At 40.2% G+C, this 20,728-nt stretch overlaps 2 protein-coding genes across 8 annotated transcripts in view; one reads left to right on the forward strand and one right to left on the reverse strand.

Moving 5' to 3' along the window:
• Positions 1-1,073: 1,073 nt before the first annotated feature.
• On the reverse strand, positions 1,074-14,574 carry prkacba (protein kinase, cAMP-dependent, catalytic, beta a). 3 transcript variants are annotated; one of them, XM_040031286.1, is made up of 11 exons: positions 14,246-14,574; positions 9,602-9,610; positions 8,911-8,972; positions 8,483-8,611; positions 7,109-7,207; positions 6,756-6,838; positions 6,391-6,517; positions 5,641-5,736; positions 4,080-4,202; positions 3,197-3,361; positions 1,074-3,084 (listed from the first exon to the last, which is right to left on the reverse strand). In XM_040031286.1, exons 1-11 carry the CDS (start codon positions 14,289-14,291, stop codon positions 2,959-2,961), a joined length of 1,065 nt encoding a protein of 354 aa, XP_039887220.1. In that variant the 5' UTR covers positions 14,292-14,574; the 3' UTR covers positions 1,074-2,958. The 3 variants fall into 3 exon arrangements, with proteins under 3 accessions (XP_039887220.1, XP_039887231.1, XP_039887209.1); XM_040031297.1 differs by lacking the exon at positions 9,602-9,610; XM_040031275.1 differs by lacking the exons at positions 9,602-9,610; positions 14,246-14,574 and adding an exon at positions 10,507-12,760.
• A 1,312-nt stretch (positions 14,575-15,886) lies between these two features.
• Positions 15,887-20,728, forward strand: part of ttll7 (tubulin tyrosine ligase-like family, member 7) — a 79,743-nt gene continuing 74,901 nt past the window's right edge. For 2 of the 5 annotated variants that reach the window (XM_040031342.1, XM_040031352.1), the window contains exon 1: positions 15,887-16,296. The gene's annotated coding sequence lies outside the window, so the exon portion shown is untranslated. The remainder of the gene's footprint in view (positions 16,297-20,728) is intronic. The other 3 variants (XM_040031371.1, XM_040031377.1, XM_040031362.1) reach the window with 2 other exon arrangements.

Consider the following 20,728-nt stretch of genomic DNA (forward strand, 5'->3'; position numbering starts at 1 on the left):
TGGGAAGATTTACACACACACACACACACACACACACACACACACACACACACACACACACACACACACACACACACACACACACTCACACTGTTTTGGACTGTGCTTTCCAAAGTCCTGTTTGAATATTTGTTCTGGATTTTACCATTAAACCCTGTCCAGACTTCAAAGTGAGAAGAAGAAAATTGTTGGATCTTTTTTGGTAAATCTGTTTTTAAAGGATTATTTTAAAAAAAAAAATCTTTCTTTAGACAAAGGAAATGAAAAAAAAAAGAAGTTAAAATCAAAAGGCTATCATTTTAAATAGGCATTTGAGGTGTCAGTGTACATAAACGTAAGTCTTAACAGGGCAAATAAAAAGTTACACAGATAAAACTTTTCAGTATATTCACTGTTTTAACACTTGCAAATAAAACATTTGGAGTCTTTTATATGAGAACTATAGACGATTAAACATTTCAGTGTTTATTCATTATCTCTAAATATAAATAAAACAGCATACGAAACAGTTCTGTCTCGGAAATGAAAACAAGGGTAAATAAAAAAATGTCACATGCTGGGCTCAAACAGTAAAATAAAAGTTCACATGTTGCCAATATTTATGTATAAAATGCTACAAAATAGCATTCAGTCTGCAAATCTTTTCACATTTGGTTTCTATGATTGTTGAACTTGATTCAATTGCATTTTCCTCGCATACAAATACTTGAGCATCTTGTCAAATTATGACGAAGCTTCTCAAGACTTAAGGGACATAAAGTGAAACACTGTCAATAGTGCACTGCTATTCCTGACAGTGTGAAATGTAAAACTCGATTTTCACACAGCTGTGAGGATCAAACTCTGACATTCGTGTGGACAGCAGAGACAAACCTCTGTTCACAAAGAAAAGAACGTTTCTGATGTCTGGATGAAAGAAAAGTCCTTTAGATATGTTAACCTGTAACCGGAGAGTTGTTTGTTTTTTACTTAGCGGCAGGGAAAGAGTGAGAATTAATGGGTCATGAAAGTTGCTCATAAAACCTTATAAAATATGATTTAACAATAAATTAAAAGGAGTAACTGATATTTTGGAGTCTTATGAGCTTATTTCCTTTGAAAACTATTATTTTTGTCAGCTGTGTTACTGATGTAAAAAAACAAAGAGCGAAAAAAAGCATCAAGCGTGGCCGAGTTGAATTAACACTTTAAGGTGATGATATTTCAGTTTTCTCTTCACTGTTTGTGAATGTTGTGTTTCTTTCTTAACCCATATCCAATTTACTTGTTTACTCCATGAATGCCTGAGGCTTTGGAACAATTTAAAAGGTAACAAACGAAAAAGTGGAACATTTTTAGGCTGTTATCAGGTTGTTGTGACACATCTATACAACATGAAAAAATGACAAACAAATATGGCAGGTACACAACATCTTGCGATTGTTCTGCTCAAAACACAGCAGTTAAAAGACAAAAAAACAAAACAAACAGCAACCTAAATGAGACCAACACTGCTTCCCCTTCATGATAAAACCTCACGAAAATATCACCACCTGACCTTTCAATTACTGAAAAACGCACTAATGTATAAAACAAACCATGTAAATGTTGTGTTGTGCACAGTGATATACTCAAATTCTCTTAGTTCCCTTTCTCTCTAACATAGTTGTACCAGAAAAAATATATTACTTCATTCCATTATGCTAATATCACACCAAGACTGAGGTAAAAAGGAAAAGTCCTGCGACCAGATATGGATAAACGATGCTACAGATTGATCAGCACAACACTGACAAGTTTCTGCTTCATAATAATACTTGTCAATATTGATCCGCTTCTTTGAGCGTGCCAAAACGTCAAGAAGCCATCACCGCTTCTTTCCCTTCATTGAATTGTGGTCATGCCCTAAGGAAACACGTTCTTTAAAGAAATCAAATCATACATCTATATGCACAAATACACAATTTCAGGTCTCGAGGGCAACAGAGGGATAAATAATGATATTTAAAGCTGGGCTAGGCAACATGTTTTTGTCATTTTTTTGGACAAAAAAAAAGAAAGAAAACATTTATATTAACCTCTCATCATATTTAGCTTCAAATGATCTTAGAGGGAGCTTTATTGCTGCATCTCCACTAAAGCCCACTCGAAACGCGACACGTGACGGGAGACTCTGGCCTATCACGGGTCTTTCAAACGACACCAGGTAAAGTGGTATAAAAAGGAAGGAGAACATCAGCACAGAAATAAAGACAAACTGGTGCCGTGGGTTAGAATTCTAACTTTCACCTTGTAGAGATGGGTTTGGATGTTGCGTGAAGCCAAAAGTTTGCATTTGCAGCCTGTGCTCGGCTGATGGGAGGGGCTTCGGACGGAGATGGAGAGCAGCAGCGAGAGGCGCCGTCTATTTTCAAATCCTGGCTTTAGCTTTAGATCTACTTTCAGTGTTTCTGATTAAGGAATACTAAACTGAATCCTACGGGAAACTAAGTCACGTAACAGAAAACGTGTAACAGCCAATGAGATATCAGGTATTTAAACGCTCTGCCCAAAACGCCCAAAAGTGTCCCTTAGTTATCCAAAAGCCTAAAAACCACATCATGTGCAACACCAGCTAGCTGCTTCAAAGTAAGATTAATATTCGTCTTCAAGTTGCTTCTCAAATAAGAACTTAAATAAGGGACGACAGGACACAGACAGTGGCAAACATAGAAAACAAGGTAAAAAAAAGAAACACAACAGGAACGTGGTCTGGTACTCGGTGTTGCAGCACGAGGGGTGTCTGCATAATGTGCCTGTGTATAGATTAGTGCTAACAGCACGCAGGATCATGGCAAAAAAAGGAGCTCATTCGGCTGTGTGGACTGAAGGAACTAGGCATTTGTTTGAGCACGTGATGGCCTCAGTTCCATCTTAACCCTCAGCGGAGTGCAAATATCCCAAAACACAAGAGCCCTGATTGGGACTCTTGCTCGTTCACTAGAAGTCAGCAAACTCTTTTGCACACTTTTCTGTTTGCGATACACGGATCTCCTCCTCTTCATAGTCATCAAAGTTGCTTGTGTCTCCTGGTCCTCTGCACTTTGGCAAGAAGGGAGCTTCAACCTGAGAATTTAGGAGGATATGAATTTTCCATTTGAATATGAACCACATCCAAAAAAGGAAGCGCGAGCAACACACTGATTATTTTCCCTGGGGAAAAAAAAAAAACACCAACCTTTCGCTCATAGATGGCAATCCAGTCTGTTGTGGAGAACCACTTGTGATTCTTTATGTCATTGACACCATTCTTCAGGTTCCCAAATCTCTTTGTCAGGTCAACCTGAAGCAGGTTCCTCAGCAGATCCTTGAGGTCGGAGCTAAAGTGAGAGGGAAATCGAACCTGCAGAATTGCAAAAATACATAAATAAATCAAAGATGTGGGTTATGAAACACAAATTGCAGAAAAATACTTTCACTGTTTCGCTTATTACGCTGAAATAAAACAGCTAAAAGCACTAAAGAACAACTGGAAAGCCAAAAGCAAGCTGGTCCCGATGGTAGTCAGCAGTGTCCTCCTTCTTCTGGCTGGTTGCCACAGCAGATCATCTGCCTCCACCCTATCCTCAGCATCTTCGTCTGCCAAACCAATCCTCTGCATGTCCTCCTTCACTACATCCATGAATCTTCTCTGAGGTCTTACTCTGGCCCAGCAGCTCCATGTTCAACCATCTCCTTTTTGCCTCTCTAACGTTGTCTCCAAACCGCTCATCCTGTGCTGTCCCTCTTGGTCACTCCCACTGAAAATCTGAGCATCTTAAACTCTGCCACCCAGAGTTCCAGCTCTTTGTGCCACTGCCTCCAAGCCGCACATCACAACACCACTACCATCTCGTAAACCTTCCCTTTCACTCTTGCTGCTATCCTTCTGTCACAAATCATCCCTGACACTCGTCTCCACCCACTTCACCCCACCTGCACTCTCTTCTTCACCTCTCTTGTGCATTTTGGATGGTTGACCCCAGATATTTAAACTCATCTAGCTTCACCAACTAATATCAGAGCATTTTAACATTGGAAAAAGTAAAGCTCAAACATTGCTCCTGCTTATCTTTGCATACCTTGCCAGAAACAATTTTTTCATAAATCTGGATAGGCTGATCAGCGAAAAAAGGAGGGTAACCAGCAGCCATCTCGTAGACAAGAACTCCAAGAGCCCACCAGTCCACAGCTTTGTTGTAGCCCTGAAAGAAAAAAAATGTTTCATCAAATTTTAAAGACTTTTCTTGGTCTATTTTTAATTAGAAAGGCAAAAGTAACAAATTATCTCAAATTTGGAGATAGTCTGACTCAGAGAGCTAAAGAAGCCCAACACAGGGCACAGTTGCAATTTTGACCTCCAGGATAAGGGGCATCTCTTAACTGACCACCCTCTGTACTCGCTTGTCCAAGTACAGAGTAATAGTAAAGTCATTTCTATCTAGTCTGATGTTTCTACTGATGCCTCTGATGATATAATCTACTCTCCGTGTCAGACTTTTCGTTTTAAAGCCAGAGTTCACATGTCCGCTGAACATTAATGGGAACGAGCTGACTTTCTTTGAGCCAGTAGCAAAAGAACTAGCTGGAAGACGTCATAGGGGGTCTGCTAAGGCCTGAATGGCCTCTATAGACCCGGACCAGATACTTAATATTTAATTCAAGAACATTTTTGGTAAAATGGACTCTCAGGCTCTCATTTTATTAATTATAACATGTAATGCCAATGTTAATTAATTCCATCACTGTTTTTTTTAAATAAATGACTTCAAAGAAAGATCAGTAATGTGTAATTTACTATTTATTTATTTTATCTGATGTATTAATATTTATGTTTAACCATCTTAAGCTCTTTTTGCAAAAACAGTCCCCGAGGAGAGAAGGTTCAGTGTCCCCGTTTCTAAACATATGAAGCGATATTGAAGAATGTAAATGGCCCACCCATTCACACACACACACACACACACACTGGTGATGGCAGCTACATTGTAGCCACAGCCACCCTGGGGTGCACTGACAGAGGCGAGGCTGCCGGACACTGGCGCCACCGGGCCCTCTGACCACCACCAGTAGGCAACGGGTGAAGCGTCTTGCCCAAGGACACAACGACCGAGACTGTCCAAGCCGGGGCTCGAACCGGCAACCTTCCGATTACAAGGCGAACTCCCAACTCTTGAGCCACGATCGAGACAGATAAAGACCAGGACAGTGGCTCGTTGTTGTAAAGCCTCTGTGCTACAGCAGAACGAGCTTTAAACAAAACAAAGGCAGTACTGGTAGAGCTCTCTCCACGGCTTATTTTGTGGGCCTCTAGATCTACACTGTATGACTAATACAAGGATTATATCCTGATGTATTAATATCCCGTAGTTATATGGGACAGAGAATAATTTAACCTCAGCACTGACTCAAATCTGTAAGGAAAGAAATCAGCTGACACTCGGTGTCAAAGGCTGCCAGTGAAAAATGTGCTTAACTGGAGTGAGATCAATTAGCTGTTTGTTTGAATTTCTAAATGACAATTGATTCAATATGAATGTGGATTTGTGCACAAAGGTCAGCACACAAACTGAACCATCACCCAGCAGCCTCCAGCCGGACATTCAAACATGTAAGATGGGCTAACTGTGTATGAAGCCTCACCTTGCTGAGGATGATCTCTGGAGCCAGATACTCAGGAGTTCCACACAACGTCCAGGTCCTGCCCTTTACTCTTTTGGCAAAGCCAAAGTCTGTGACCTGAGATGAAAAACAACACAATCGTTATAAGAAGAATAAATACATAAAGGTAACCATGCAGGACTATAACAGTGCAGGTTGACTGAACTATCACAGGTTTGACAGACACAAATGTTACTGTCACAGGCAGAAACGCACTAAATCAAAACCCACTGAACTACACACAGGACCTGTGAGAACTGTGGTTTTCTGAAACTGTTTAACCAGGTTACAACGCAGAGTTTACCACTCGAATCAACATTTCAGACTGGCAGATCTGTTTCGGTGTAATAGACTTTTTATCATGGCTTTTAATCTAGTGACAGTTTCAGTGGCTCTAATCTCTGCCGGTAGAGATTGTTAAAAATCCTGTCTTCTTTATATGTTTATTTACAATAATTTAGGCTAATACGACTTATAGAACGTTACGTATAGAACGTTATTTTAGAGACAACATCGAGCCCGTACATGTCACAACCTCTCAGGTCTGGTTTTAGACTGACTGCAAACACAGAACAATGTCAACTAAAGTCTTTAAGATGTATCTTGCTTCAGTTTTGTCCAGCTATAAACTAACATCTGAAGGCTTCAGCCCCCAGGCTGTCCTATTAACACATTGTTTCTGATTTGCTGATGCCTTTCCACTACTTTTATTTCTTTACATTGACTATATACCTGGATATACCCATGTTGGTCTATGAGCAGGTTTTCAGGCTTCAGGTCTCTGTAGATGAGGTCTAAGGAGTGAAGGTACTCAAAGGTGAGCACGATCTGAGCTGCATAAAACCGAGCATGGTGTTCACTGAGAGAAGGAAACACAGACAGTCAGATACTGACGGAAAATATGAAGGAACTAAAGTCTCTTCTGAATGAAAGACAACTCAGTCAAACACTATATAGGTGTAGGTTTCTAATTCATTTATAGCTCTGACAGACCAAAACAGAACACCTGAAATTGCTTTTGTTCAGCTATTTGCGGCTACAACAGCAATCGCAAACAAAAAACAACCAAACGATAACAATAATTATGTGCATAATACCTGAACCTCCCAGTGCGTCTGAGGTGTGAGAACATCTCTCCACCAGGAACATATTCCATTACCATGTAGAGGTTTGAGTTGTCCTGTTAATTTAAAGAATACATATACATATATATATATAAATATGAGAAATGAAGGACATTAGGACAAGAGACTAACCACATGTGCAGTTTAAAGTTAAGTTTCTGTTCTTTGGACTCGGTCATCTTGTGTGAAATAACTCTGTCACAGGACAAAAGCAACCAGGGGACTTGGTATTTAATCTAAATGTGATGACGACATGTTGGCCAATTAACCGACAGGATTAACTGTCTGGAACAAATACAGTCTTTACACCTTTGTTTTGTCCTTACCTTGAAAGCGTACACCAGTCTGACGAGGAAGGGGAAGGAGACGGCCTGTAATATTTTTTTTTCGTTTAGCGTGTGTTCTATCTGCTTCAATTTCACCACCTAAAGGGGAAAAAAGAAAAAAGGCAGAGACATGAACAAAAAAAATCATATCAACGAAGTTGGAGTGCTGTCCCACACTCACGCTAAAATAAAGGCAAGCGGTAATCTCAATAAATAACATCCGTACAGAATAAAATATATACAATAAGTGTAAAAATGAAATGTGTGTGCAGAGACATAAACATAAGAAAATAGCTAATCAGATCAGGTCAGGTATTAGCAATGATCAGAGTCGTTGGCTTGTTGTAAAAACTGTCCCTGGGTTTATTTGTCTGTGACCAAATCTCTCAGAGGGCAGCAGATAAAACGCCCAGTGTCCCGGGTGTTCCTCAGACCGGCACCATGCTGTGTACTCGTCTGAGACAGCGGGTGCTGTAGAGGTCCTTCAGGCAGGGAAAGGGGTGGCCGATGATTTTCCAGGTGATGTTAATAACTCTTTGAGGTGCCCTCTTGTTTTTTTCCATGTTTTACCGCAGCTTCAAACGTATTACATTTTTATATTTTTTTAACTGTGTTTCCGTGACTCTCCACACAGTTTAGAGTAAATTTTGGTGAGGGATTAAAATCAAACTATTCAATTTAAGATAGATAATCCATCACTAAGAACTTCCTGTGGTGTTTAAGTCCTGTTATTGCTGCGTGGTCACGCAGTCGAAAGATAAAAAATCTATTTAACACGAGCTGATGCACAAAACCTTGCAGAAACCGCTGCCCAGTGACGCTGTGCACACCACGAGCTATGCAGCCAAAAGCTGAAAGTAGAAAATGCTTTTGGTTATAAGCTTACTGTTAATTCTGAGACATCAAGACATCACCAACCCGAACAAACTGTGAGACATCGCTCAGCAGGACATTTAGAGGATATACAGTTTATGTTGTCGACGGTATAGTCTCATGCTGTACCGGAGGACGTTAGTGGAAAGTAATGGCTGCAGAAACAAACAATAACATCCATACAGTGGAAAAAAAGTGTGAAAGCTGTGGTTGTAACTGTTGAGCGAAACCAAAAGCTAGACAGGTTCACCTCTTGAGCTGATGGTGAAATTCAGGGGAACACGAGGTTGCTACATGAGCACTACCGGCAAGCCAATCTGCCTCTAAACTTTCACATCAGTATTTAAAGATCGAAACTGCGGCGTGAGGCGCCTTTGAGGTTTTCAAAAACATAATGTTAGTGCTGAGAGGAAACGCTCCATTTCCTTTTATGAGAAACACAACATCTTTGCAGTTTACAACACCAGCTCTTATGGATGCAAATGCAAGCCATTCGCTTACCTTTTGTTTGTCCAGGATCTTCATGGCATAGAACTGGTTTGTTGCTTTATGTTTCACGAGCATTACTCGTCCAAATGATCCAGTCCCCAGGGTCTTGAACCTTTCAAAGTCATCCAGGCTTGTTGTGCACTAAAGGAAACACATTATCAGTGGCAGGAAAACAACCAACACTAGCAAATGTTAAACTATGTGTACTTATGGAAGCCACTAGCTGTTTATCTTCATGCACTGTAGCTCAAAAACACAAGCTTAATGGAAATGTTTTTGAAGCACATGCCTCTGACACAATTATGCAATCAGCCAGCATTCAAGTCAACAAGAAGGAAATGACGAGGCACAACTGAATCTCTCATTTTTACTCAAATAAGAATAAAAAAGTGTACTAATCAGAGAAAACGTTTATACATTACCCTTAAACAACAACCCACCTGTGGTGGACACTCCCATTTTCTTAAGAAGTCTTCTTTGGCTTTAGCTAAGAACTCTTTCACTATAAAAGAAAAGATCGGTTTTGATAATTAGAATTAGAGTTTAGATAACCGGACAAGGTCAGTGCACATGCTCAGGAAAACAAACTGGGATAGTTTAACATGTTCAAGAAAAACAAACAAGGGCAGTTCACACAATCAAGGCAAGGTCAAGCAAAGGTCAAGTACCAGGGAGGAAATGTCATACTTGACAAAAGAGGAAAAAATATTTCTATTGAAAAAAAACAACCCAAACCCTCAAACCACACACCTTAGCAGGACATGTTAATTCATAAAGTGATGCAAAGAGCTCTGAGGACTTTACAAGTTGGCCAATTTAAAGGCAAGCTATTCTGCATCTCTTTCAGGAGGAGGTGGGGGTAAAGGCAGTGAGGCAGGTAGTGAGACAGACAAAATGCAGAACAGATCTGAGACTACAGAGCAAGCCACAGAAAGACAGCGTACTGTGAAAGTCACTGCAGACATGAGCTTTCCAAAGTCAAAGAGCCATCAGATGGTGCCTACAGTGCCGCTACACTTTGGTATGTTGCTACCAATTTAAATCTATACAGTCAAGGCTGCGTTTGACTAAAAGTGAGACAACAAACTTTCACTCTTTGACTCGGGACGCCTCATGGAAAAATGAGCATACCAAAAGTCTCTACAGTTCACCAAGGGTTTGCAGGAACATTCATCCACATGGATGGAAATGATGGAGAAGAGAAAGAGAGGAAGAAGCATTTATGAAGTCTTGAAAGAAAATAATGTAAAACACATTTTAGATTCACACAACAAAATGATAACAGAGGAGACAACGTAAGGCAAAGCCTACCGCCAGACTAAATTTAAAACTTATAAAACTCTTCTACACTGAAGTAATGTGATTATTTTGGTTTGGTGACTTCCTTTATCGTCTCTGAAAACGTCAGCTAAAATATTTAAGGAAGTTTACGTCTTATTGTGCAACATCAAGAAAATAGTTTCTTTTTTTTCTTCTTTTTTTAAACAATTGAGCAACAAGCAGTTATTTTAGCCCACAGTCTTTTTTTAACACTAGACTGTATTCAGCAATTAAATCGAACTCTTTCTATCTTTTGTGCCACTTTTAGAGGCTTCTTTGGTCTGTGAAGAACAAAGGACAACTCTGATTGAAGAGACATTTTAAAGGTTTACATAAAATGCATTTCTTTCCTGCAAAACGTTACACAACGACAAGACACAGATATTAAGACAATGTAAGCAGCTGAAGCACCACAAATGGGCTGCACTACAAAGCGTTATGCCTTCTCTGGTAGATCTAAAAAAATGGACAAATACAGGTTGTTAAATTGATGGTTAAGGTACCTCTAAATAGTTAAAAGCAGTAATGAAACTAGGCAGCTTCTTGCAAATGACAAAAATAGAGGCGTGCCAAAAAAACAATTCGAAATAATGCAATTTATACAGAATCAGTTGATTTAATAAGTGTTTCTACGGAACTATAAAGGTAGAAAATGCAAACCTGAAACCCAAGAAGTGGCGGGCAAATCTAAGAGTAAAGCAATGAACTGCACTTACTGCACTTATCCCACATGATGGTGAACTCAGAGATATGAGGCACGTCGCTCTCCTGTACTCTGTTCTCTTGGCTACCTTTACTTTTGTATTTGTTAAAAAAACGGCTGGCGAAGGACTGATCCTTTCCCTGGGACATTTTGAGGCAAATATTTTGGTGTGTGAGAACGATGGCTCACAGGCAAAGTGAGTACGTTTTGAGACAGAGCATCGATGGGACTTCCTGTATGTGCTCAAAGGCTCTGCGATGCTTGGCTAACCACATAAAGTTAAGCTTCCTGTTCAAGTGCTCTGCTTCAGTTTCAATGGCCAACTGCATGTCCAGTAATTCTGTGCAGAATCATTTAAAGGCATTTTCTTTTATCTCACTCACAAGAGATAACACTGGTTTGATAAAGATATACAAAATTAAAATAGCATGCATGCAAAGTCCTGTCAAAACCACAGTGCAGCGGGTTAATTCAGACGACTGATAAGACATCGGTAAGCCTGTTACACCCACTAGAAACATGAAAGAGAAGTTATCTCTGGCTTATTGTGCTCTCTGGTGGTTATGCTTTACAATGCAGTTTTTTAAAGAGCTTTCCTATTTGCTCCAAGTCACTCTTTTGAGCTGACCCTTTAAAGCACACTTCTGCAAATACTGGGGCAGTAAAAAGGTGACTTTTGGGAGGGGCTTAACACCAATTTGGGTAACAGCAATAAAAGTGGAATCCTGTCGTTTAAGCAGATAAAGAAAATGGCACATATTTACTGGTGTTGGCATAGTTGGCGACCAAACGTCCATTCTTAGTCGGGGAAAAATCTTGATGTTGTTTGATATTTGGTAATAGGGAACTTAAGAAAACAGTGTAGAATGTAGTGAACTCGTAGCTTGTCCTGCAGAACAGCTCTGACTCTGTTGTTTACAATACTTTCAGCACTATCTGCAGCACATGCAGCAGAGTACGATCACAGCAGAGCAGATGTTAGTGTGCAATCAAGTGCTATCTTTATGGTGAGTTGCAAAGTATTTTCTCGAATATACTGCTGTTGGGAAGTAATAAAACAATGATCTTATCCTTTTGTCTTTTTTATAATCACTTGCAAAGTATACAGTAGTGGTCAGACTTTTACATACACTCATCATGGGCATAAATGCCATGGTAATTCTGGACGTTTGATGATTTCTTTGAACTGTCCTTTTTCTAGGGAGAAATTATTGTCATCTTCAGTGCCTTTAAAATCCATTTTGGATTTTCTCTGATCGCAAGTCACAATTATTTGGTTAAATGTTCCACGTTGCACTATGGCCAACTGGCTTTGGTAGCAATCAGCAAGACTGTGGCGAAATTCTTGTATTTGACCACACTCTTCTTGAGAGGGTTAATAGAGTTTGTTAAAACTGGTTGGTGTTTTGGCACAGACCCAGTAGGGTTGAGGTCAGGTCTTTTGGAAAGGCTATTCCAGAAGTTAAATGTTAGCCCTCTCTATTCATTCCAAAACCAGTTCTGATGTGTTTTGGATCATTGACCTGCTGGAACTGTTGGAATATGCAACTGTGTCAAGGATTCAAAAATTTAGCAGTTTGAGGTGAAGTTGACAAATCTGGAGGTAGTCCTCCTTCTTTGTGAAATGTACCAGTACCACTAGTAGCAGTTCAGCCTCTGTTCATGGCACTATAAGACTTGCTTCATTGCAGACAGTGATACAAGTGTTCCAGCAGTTTCCAGTTCATGACAGGGTTGAGCCTTAATGATTCCTGGGTTGTTCCTGAACATACTCTCATCTGCGGGTGAGAATTTGGGTATTCTTTCTGACTTTGGCAGAGTGGTGACACATCCAATTAACTTGTAATTTCATACAGTTGTTTGAATTGATTGTCTTAAAATCTGTATGTGGTTTAGATACCTCAGCTTTTGTACATCTACAACTTTCAATCTTAGATTTGCACTTGGACTTTCCCATTACTCTGAGTATTGGTCCATCCCAATAAGTACTGACAAACAAATTATTTTAAATGCTGGCAAAGAGAGGTAGTGATCTGCTAACTGAAAGGTTGTTGGTGCGATCCCTGGCTGCCACAGCCTGCATGCCAAATATCCTTGGGCAAAACACTAACCCCGAGTTGCTCTCTGATGCATCCATTGGAGTATGAATGTGTGTGAATGTTAGATAGAAAGCATTTATATAGAAAAAGCATAGCACAAAACGCTTGTGTCAATGAATGAATGAGGCGAGTTGCGTAAAGTGCTTTGAGTGCTCAGATAGAGTAGGAAAGCGCTATATAAAAAAACAGTTACCATTTACACTTTTTAAAAGTCATATATATATTTGGTATGCATACTTTTGACCCTGTGTGGATTAAAGAAAATATTCAAACTTTTGATCCAATTCTTGCTTTTAAAGTCATTAAAGACGTATACCATACAATCAGTCTACCTTGAAAAAAGAACACTTCAAAGAAATCATCAAAAGCCCAAAATTGCCATGATATTCACTTCCATGATGAGTGGATGTAAACACCTGACCACATCTGCATGTGTATATGTGGGAACCATACTGACCAACATCCTGATGGCAAAACATTTTTTTCTGTACCTATAAATCCAGTATTGATAAGTTTAATTTAATGTGTAATATTTGAACAGAAATCTAGATAACACAGAATAACAGTGTGTTAAGTTTCTTCATTCATCACAGTGTTATTCTACTCAACTCCAAGCCCCTCCCTGCAGAAACTACAGGTCTCATGAGTCGCTAAGACTGTGTGAACAAGTGCCAAACAGAAAGCAGGTCAAGAACAGTGCTCTCCAGACAGAACACTTGGAATGGCACAGTTTAATGGATTAGGCTGGTCACTACTCACAAACACAACAGAGTGCCTTCTGGCTACGTCTTCAAGTGATTAATAGAGTGCTTTAGGATGCAAAATTCCTCTCCAGTAGTCGCAGTGTGACTAAGATTTTGCTGTTTTTGGATGTTACAGTATCAGGACAACACTTTAATATCACTATAAGAAAGCAGTGATCAGAGGCATTAACGCTTTAATTTACAGCAGACTTGTTGACAGCTGACTTGGCACATCAGTGTTAACCAGGTGGGAAAGACAGTGTCATTTCTTTTTATGCAGCCACTGTGTGGAAAACAAAGCAATTACGTGTTTTATTACACGACCATTAATCTGGTTTAACCACATCAAGCAGCATTCTGGTCAGCTTGTGAGTCAGTGGTTATCAGATACCTGTTGTTAGCACTGACCAGGCCTTGTTCTGCGGCTTCAGTGGAAACAAATGTTTGCTGATGTTATCTGGGTCTACACACGCGATATTCGCCCTTTGGAAACTGCAAACGATGCTTTGTCGTTTAATCGTTATAGTGTTATAGTGCATAGCCTTAATACAGTTTATTCTGAGATGCTGTCTTTAACACAGACTGATTTGGATAACCAAAGAATATGATGCTGAGGATCACACTACCACATCCTTGATTATCCTTCTCAATAATTAGTTGACTGTAAAAACTGTAGCACCGTTTTCCGCTGAGGTAAACAAACACGAATCATTACGAGACCGCAAACACACCTCATAAACTGCCCTACCAAAGATGGTTCTTCTCTGCAAACCATATTACTGTAGTCTCCCGCTAACACTGGACAACTGCTAAAGGCTGCTCTCCACTCACTTTTATAAGCAAGCTCACACTGCACAATAACTAATGTTAAATGGCTGCGAGGCCAGCTGGATGCTTTCCAGGTGCTCACCGCTTTCTTGTTCATTGCCTTTCTTGGCAGTTGCTGCGTTTCCCATGGTAGGAAGACAGGGCGATCCACAGCTGGCTAGGAGCGATGATGGTGGCGGTTAGCTAACGGGGGGTACTCCGTTAGCTAGCTAACAAATATCAGCTTTTGCTAGCTGGCTGGTTGAAAACGACATCAATGTCTTCCCTTTGTGCACAGAACTTCGATGTGCTCTGCTCACCGCCTTGTTGATCAAGGTCCTTTTGTCATTCAAGTATGCCTCCGCTGGAATGACAACATGATCCAGACTTTTCACCTCTGACTGCTGTCGTTTTGTGCTGCGTTCAGGTCATATGGGAATACCCCGGCAAGGCTTGCTCGGTGCAATGTTGCCTTCAGGTACCAGTCAGAAATAGTGGACTTATGTCTACGTTATACTGATTATGTAAAACTGCTGTAACCTAATGTGTTGCTGTTTTTGGCTCTTGTTTTTATTGGCATATTTGACTATATTTTCTTTTCGCGTTTCACCTCTTCAATAGAAACGTCTTTCAAGTTAATGTTTGTTTTCATAAAAAGATTTAATATGGCCTTTGACCTGATGGCCACTGTGTCATTTTTTGGCATTTAACAGAAGTTTGTCATTCTACTTGCAATAAATGAATTTATTAAAGCAAGTTTTAAAGGATAAACACACACATATAAATCTAAGCTGATATCACAAAAATACAGCTGCTCACAAAATAAGATGTCCATTCCAGTTGTCATAGGGCGAGATGGGGCCAACACAGACAGACAGGCAACCACTCATACATAACCCCATGCATGTGTTTAAACTGTGGGAGGATTCTTGAGCACCCAGAGAGAACCCATCCATGCATCCATCCAACCCTTCTCTTTTGCTTATCCAATTTAAGGTTGAAGGAGGGCTGGAGCCTACCTAGCTGTCACAGGGTGAGAGGTTAGGTGTACACAGAGAATATATAAGACCAATACAAATAAGGCCCTATGCTGGATTAAACCCATGGGCTTCATGCTGTGAGGCGTCACTGTTAACTGAAATGCAGATAAGACGGTTATAAGAATATAACAACGGATGATAAAAGATTATAACCAGTAGTTTGGAAATTTGCTCGGCAAACAGGGGTTGCTAGTTCAGTTCCAGCTGGAGACACAAATCTCTCTTTAGGGAGGAAGCGTGTCAGGTGAATGAAATCAAACATGCTGAGCTACCTGCTGTGGCGACCCTTTTGTTAAAGGAAAAGCCGTACTGTTATTCTAGAATAAATAAAAAACAAACAAACAAACAAACACTTTAAGCTTCTCACCCCCCCCCAAAAAAAATAAATAAAAAATAAAATAAAATAAGTTTATGATAAATTTTTTAGTTCACATCTGTCATAAAACTTTATCATAAACTAGTATTCCGAAAATACAGGTTCTTCCCCACGAGTCTAAAAATGTGGCACATTTGGCTGTAGTTTTGGACACGTTAATGAACTCGGAGCGGGACGCGCCCATTAAATGCAGGGTTGTTTTTAGCACCATGGTCAGCGACACAGTTGCTAGGTAGCTGCCCTGTGTTTGTATCAGTGAGTTGAGGAGGAAGAGCTGTACCTACACTAAACAACGACCTGAAGATGTACGAAATCTCATTCGCAGTAGTGGTATCACTTTTCCCTTCCTTCACAGCTACTTAGTAGATAAATATAATATGTGCTGACTTAACATATAAGCCGCTCAGGGTGCTAAATGTCACGTAGTTGCCAGATTGCGAATGCAAACTTCAGCACTTCCTTCAGGCTTCCCCCCCCACTCTTAAACACCGAATGGTTTTGCCCATGGACTCGCTCCAGCACTCCTAGCACACAAGAGCACTACAATATACAGATTTTTGTTGTCTGTCAGCCAACGTCTGTTTGTTGTTTAGTGGCGGTTACACGAAGCAGGCACTGTTAAAGTCTTGTAAACAGTCCAGTGACTGGAGGGCTTCTGCAAAGACTTCTCCAAACGGTGGCTGTGTCGTCCGGATGAGAGCAGCAGAAGCTACACTGCCAGCGCTCGGAATAAATAAGGTAACGTTGAGGGGCTACTTTGCTTTCGCCTGTGCATTCTTCGCTAGGCATTACAGCTAAGCTAGCTGTAGAATAGCCTGGGGGTCATTATGTTGTCTTTGAGTAATTGTGTCATTAGGGAATATATTATTTGTTTTTATGTTACAAAATTGAATAAAAATGCTCTCATTCGACTACACTGTAAACGCTGCAGTGACGCTGAAAGTTAACTGGATGGTCACACTGCCAGATTGTTTCCTTGTGCTTTGATTCTTCCACCTGACCTATGCAATAGCAGCCTAGCGTTAGCTACTGCTTGCTAGCAACTCATTCATGGCAGGAAAACACCTGCTCAGGCTATGTGACATTTCATTTGCGAGCACAAGCAGTTTTCTTGAAAAGCCGATATATTACACGCGAGATTGTAAGTAATCGTATTTGGTGCTAATCTTTAAATACGAGGAAGATATTTTAAAAAAGAGGGGGGGATGGCCTATAATCCCACCACTGATCTGGAAGATACCATATTGACTACTTTGCTGTGACATGCATAGATTCCCCCTTTTACTCTTGTGCAGCAAAGCGTTTTAGTTCAGACCAGCTTTGCAAGAACCCCTATTTTATTTGCGCCAACATATGGGTGAGCAATGAGAAGCTTTAATTATATGATGAATACGGAGCTTGAAGACTGGATTGATTCTGTGCTTTTTGCAGTCGAGTGTGCCACTTGCAGACCACATGCCGACAGGGCACCCTGCTAGTGACCATTCCCATCCGCGCAGATGGATTACATGTTAATAACAAGCTTAACATATTCTGAATGTCATCCTGCCTGTAGGCCATATGCCAGACACACGGTTTTTGACATAAATATAAATATGATATGTTTAATCTCTTATTTTCATACATCTTGTGATGTGTAGTAGTAATATACTTTATTACATTTGAGTAAAGGTTTCGTGTGAGAAATTTAACCTTACTTCAACCATTCCACAAATGCTAGTAGCACTGAAGAGAGGTTCCCATTTTTACAAACTACAGGCGTTTGCTGATGTTGTTTTTTTTACTATGTCCCCTGTGCTCTGTGCAAAATGCTTTGCATAGTAAGCAAATGATTTCATTAAGCCAAAGGCTTTCTGCCCTTTTTCTGTTTGTAAATCACTTTTCATTCAGAGCTTTGTGCAACTGTGGACTGAGCACTGTCCACACTGTCCATGTTTTTTCACCCTGTCCCATTTTATGTAGATGAAGCTTGTAGATTGCAGTTAATGTATTCAGTTAATTTCCTTTCCAAGGTGGTGGCTTTAATGTAACATTTGACAAGTTAGCATAAATTATTTCTGATGAAGTTATCCTTAACATTTAACTGTTGCTGTATTTCAGTACCCTGTGGGCTGACAGCTCCCACACTTGTTCCTCTTCATATGTTGAGGAAGGCGTGAAGTCAGTGTTGGGTCACTGGTTGGAGCTAATTTTAGATCCACTGCAATTCAAAGCTCTCTGCTTTCCTGTGAGAATTGGCCACAAATTTAGCCCTCATTATTTTTGGGCAGACAATGAGGTGTCAGTGGTCAGATAGTTAACTAAATAAATGTAATTATGCTATGTTTATTTTATTAAACTTCCTGGTTTTCACAGTTAAAATATGCAGCGTCACTCTTACAGTTTTTCACGTTTATTGAATCCTTCCAAAGTGTTCTCAAAACGTGGTAAAACTATTAAACACATCAAAACTCTTGAAATTCTATAAAGTTTGAAAATATATGGAGTAAAAATTACAAATTGGACCCCCCCAATACCGGCACTTAACGGAGGACAGTTGTATTGGGGGGGTCCAATTGATATACAGAAACACAGTAAAGAGTCAAGATTACAGTAAACGAGAATCAGCTGGGAATGGATTGTTCAGCTCATCTTGCATTCACATAAGAAAAAGAAATAGAACAACACATGTTGTAAGTGTGTATGTTTTATATGTGTTTTGTATCTTACAGGATTTATATACAGTCATGTAAAAAAGAAAGCTTTCACATCGCACGATTCAGTAGCCTGCAGAACAACCTTTAGTAGCACTAACTTGATATTATCAGGGGATTATTTTTACAGTCATGTGAAAAACGAAATGGAAACCTAAGTACACCCCATTATTTAATAGCTTGCAGAGCCATTTTAGCTGCACCTACTTAAGTCATTGAATTGAATTAATTGTTTTCTGTATATCTGTCACGTCTGAGGTAAGGAGAGGACTCTAAAAAGGCAGTTCATTTATTTACAGTGAACAATAAATGTGCAAGCTCCAGCAGTGTGGCTCCCAAGATGATTCCTCCCGAATTCCTCACAGTGCAAACGTGCATGGCGTGAATCGTGACGACAACAAACTCCGATCCCCCGCTGTGGCTCTGCTCCCGTGCAACACCCCGCTCTCGACTCCTAGTGAAAAAATTCCAAAACACAAACGATGACTAGGTACCTTTCGGTAAAGAGGTTTTCAAAAATAGAAAGCCGTGGCTGTGCTAATGAGTCGAACTCAACGATCCACCGTCGACTGAAGCTCAGCTACTTGTTTAAGAAGGGACGCTGGTGCAGACTGTAATCAGCTACACCTGGCAGCAGCTGATGAGCTGCAGGTGTGGCAAGCTCCAGCGCGGGAACGCTTCCAGGATGAACTGCCCTCGGTGCCCAAGCTTCCGGGTCCCGATCGTCCTGTAACAAAACATAAACACGGGGAGGGGAGGAAGGGAGAAACACACAAAACATCACACACATACACAACAGCGGAGAACTGCCAGACTGTGACAATATCAGTCTCTCACATTGTTGTGGAGGCCTGCTCCTCATTCAAAAGTTGCTTCAAAATCATTGAAGTTTGGACATCCATTTCTTGAAGAGACCTTATTCAGTTCTCTTGAGGTCTTATTGCACCATGTCAGTCGGCACATCTCTTTGACTGGGCCATTGCGACACCTTGATTTTTTTTTATTTATTTTTTATTTTTTAAAATTTTCAGTCATTCTGTTGCAGATTCGCCTGTATGTTTGGGATTATTGTCCTGTTGCGTGAAAGAATTGTATGTAAGCTGCAGCTGTTTAATAGATGGCCTCACATTTGACTCTGGAATACTCTGGCATATAGAGGAGCTCATGGTTGTTGGTGGTTTTGGCTGCAAACAAACCAAATCATGATCCCTCCACCACCATGCTTGAAGTGTTTGCGCCTGATACACTGTGTTTGATTTTCTCCAAACATGGTGCTGTGCATCATGGCACATCTCCATTTTTGGATGGTCTACCTAAAAGACGTTGTTGCAGAAGCTTTATTGTTTGGTCAGATCCAACTTTGCAAACTTGGCATGCGCCATTAGCGTGCTACCTGCTGTAACCCTAATTTCCTTCGGGATTAATAAAGTATTCTGATTCTGATTCTGATTAAGCTGTGCTGCCATGTTTTTATAGAGAGAAAAGACTTTCTCCTGGTAACGGTTTCAAAGACGCCATACTTGTTTCTATTTGTACTGTCATGAATTTTAACATTTAACATGATAAATGGGGCCAGTAGAATCTGAGATGTAGCCCTTGTGTTTTCTGCACTTTTTCTGAACGTTGTGTGCTCTAACCTTCGGGTATTTTAGGTCCACTCGTGGGAACACTTTGGCTTTGTGTTAGCATGCCTGAATGCTTCAGACTATCAAACTACCAAAACATCAGATTTAAAGATCTATATTTATAGCAGTGGTCACAGTTGCTGGATAATCAATTAATCAAATTCATTTAATTAGCAGCTTCTGGCTGCTGCTTACCCTCTTAATTCCTATGGAAGCAGCAAGGGTGTAATTAGTTTGCAGAGGACTGCATAGAGTCCTGTGAAATGTTTCTTTTTCACATGACTTTGTGTAATACTGTTATTTCCTTTTGAAAGTGTCCAGTTTCACTTCTTACTTATCCAGCATGATTACAAGAAGTGTGAATCAAGTAAGAAGTTAAGTAAATGTGATATTGGGTAAGATGTGAAATGTTAAACACAACTCTGCTGTAGCATTATAAAGTAGAAGAGCATCTCTTTGCAAAAATATGTTTTACTGGGTGAGACCAGGTTTGCAAAAAAGTTCAAATGAAGTCGGCAAATTGTTTCTAAATAGATGGAAACTGTTTACGATTTTGCAGAAAGAGCAAGAAAAACTGTCAAATGCCACTCACAGTTTTCTGCTTAAATTCTTTGTTTACATTTGCGTTTTATCTGTGATGGAGCCATGCTGTAATAGTACAACATGACTCCATTCTTAGCCAGTGCCTTCTTCTGAATGCTCGTACATCCCCGGGGGTCCCAATGCTGCCGTAATGGCGGGCATACTGTTATGTACATAGAAGAACTTCTGTCTGGAAATCCTGCTCTTTCAGTTTAACACAAGGCTAAATGGTATTTCCCCAGGACTTTCTATTGATTCTGTATTTGATTT

This window comes from Simochromis diagramma, unplaced genomic scaffold (assembly GCF_900408965.1).
Source record: "Simochromis diagramma unplaced genomic scaffold, fSimDia1.1 OVJJ01000334.1, whole genome shotgun sequence".
Taxonomy (NCBI): domain Eukaryota; kingdom Metazoa; phylum Chordata; class Actinopteri; order Cichliformes; family Cichlidae; genus Simochromis; species Simochromis diagramma.

Coding starts and splice junctions, on each gene's coding strand:
- prkacba (XM_040031275.1), bottom strand. CDS start 10,642: ATGTCCCAGGGAAAGGATCAGTCCTTCGCCAGCCGTTTTTTTAACAAA. Junction 7,208..8,482: donor AGATCCTGGACAAACAAAAG/GTAAGCGAATGG, acceptor TTTCCCCTTTAG/GTGGTGAAATTGAAGCAGAT. Junction 4,203..5,640: donor CAGAGATCATCCTCAGCAAG/GTGAGGCTTCAT, acceptor TTTTTCTTTCAG/GGCTACAACAAAGCTGTGGA.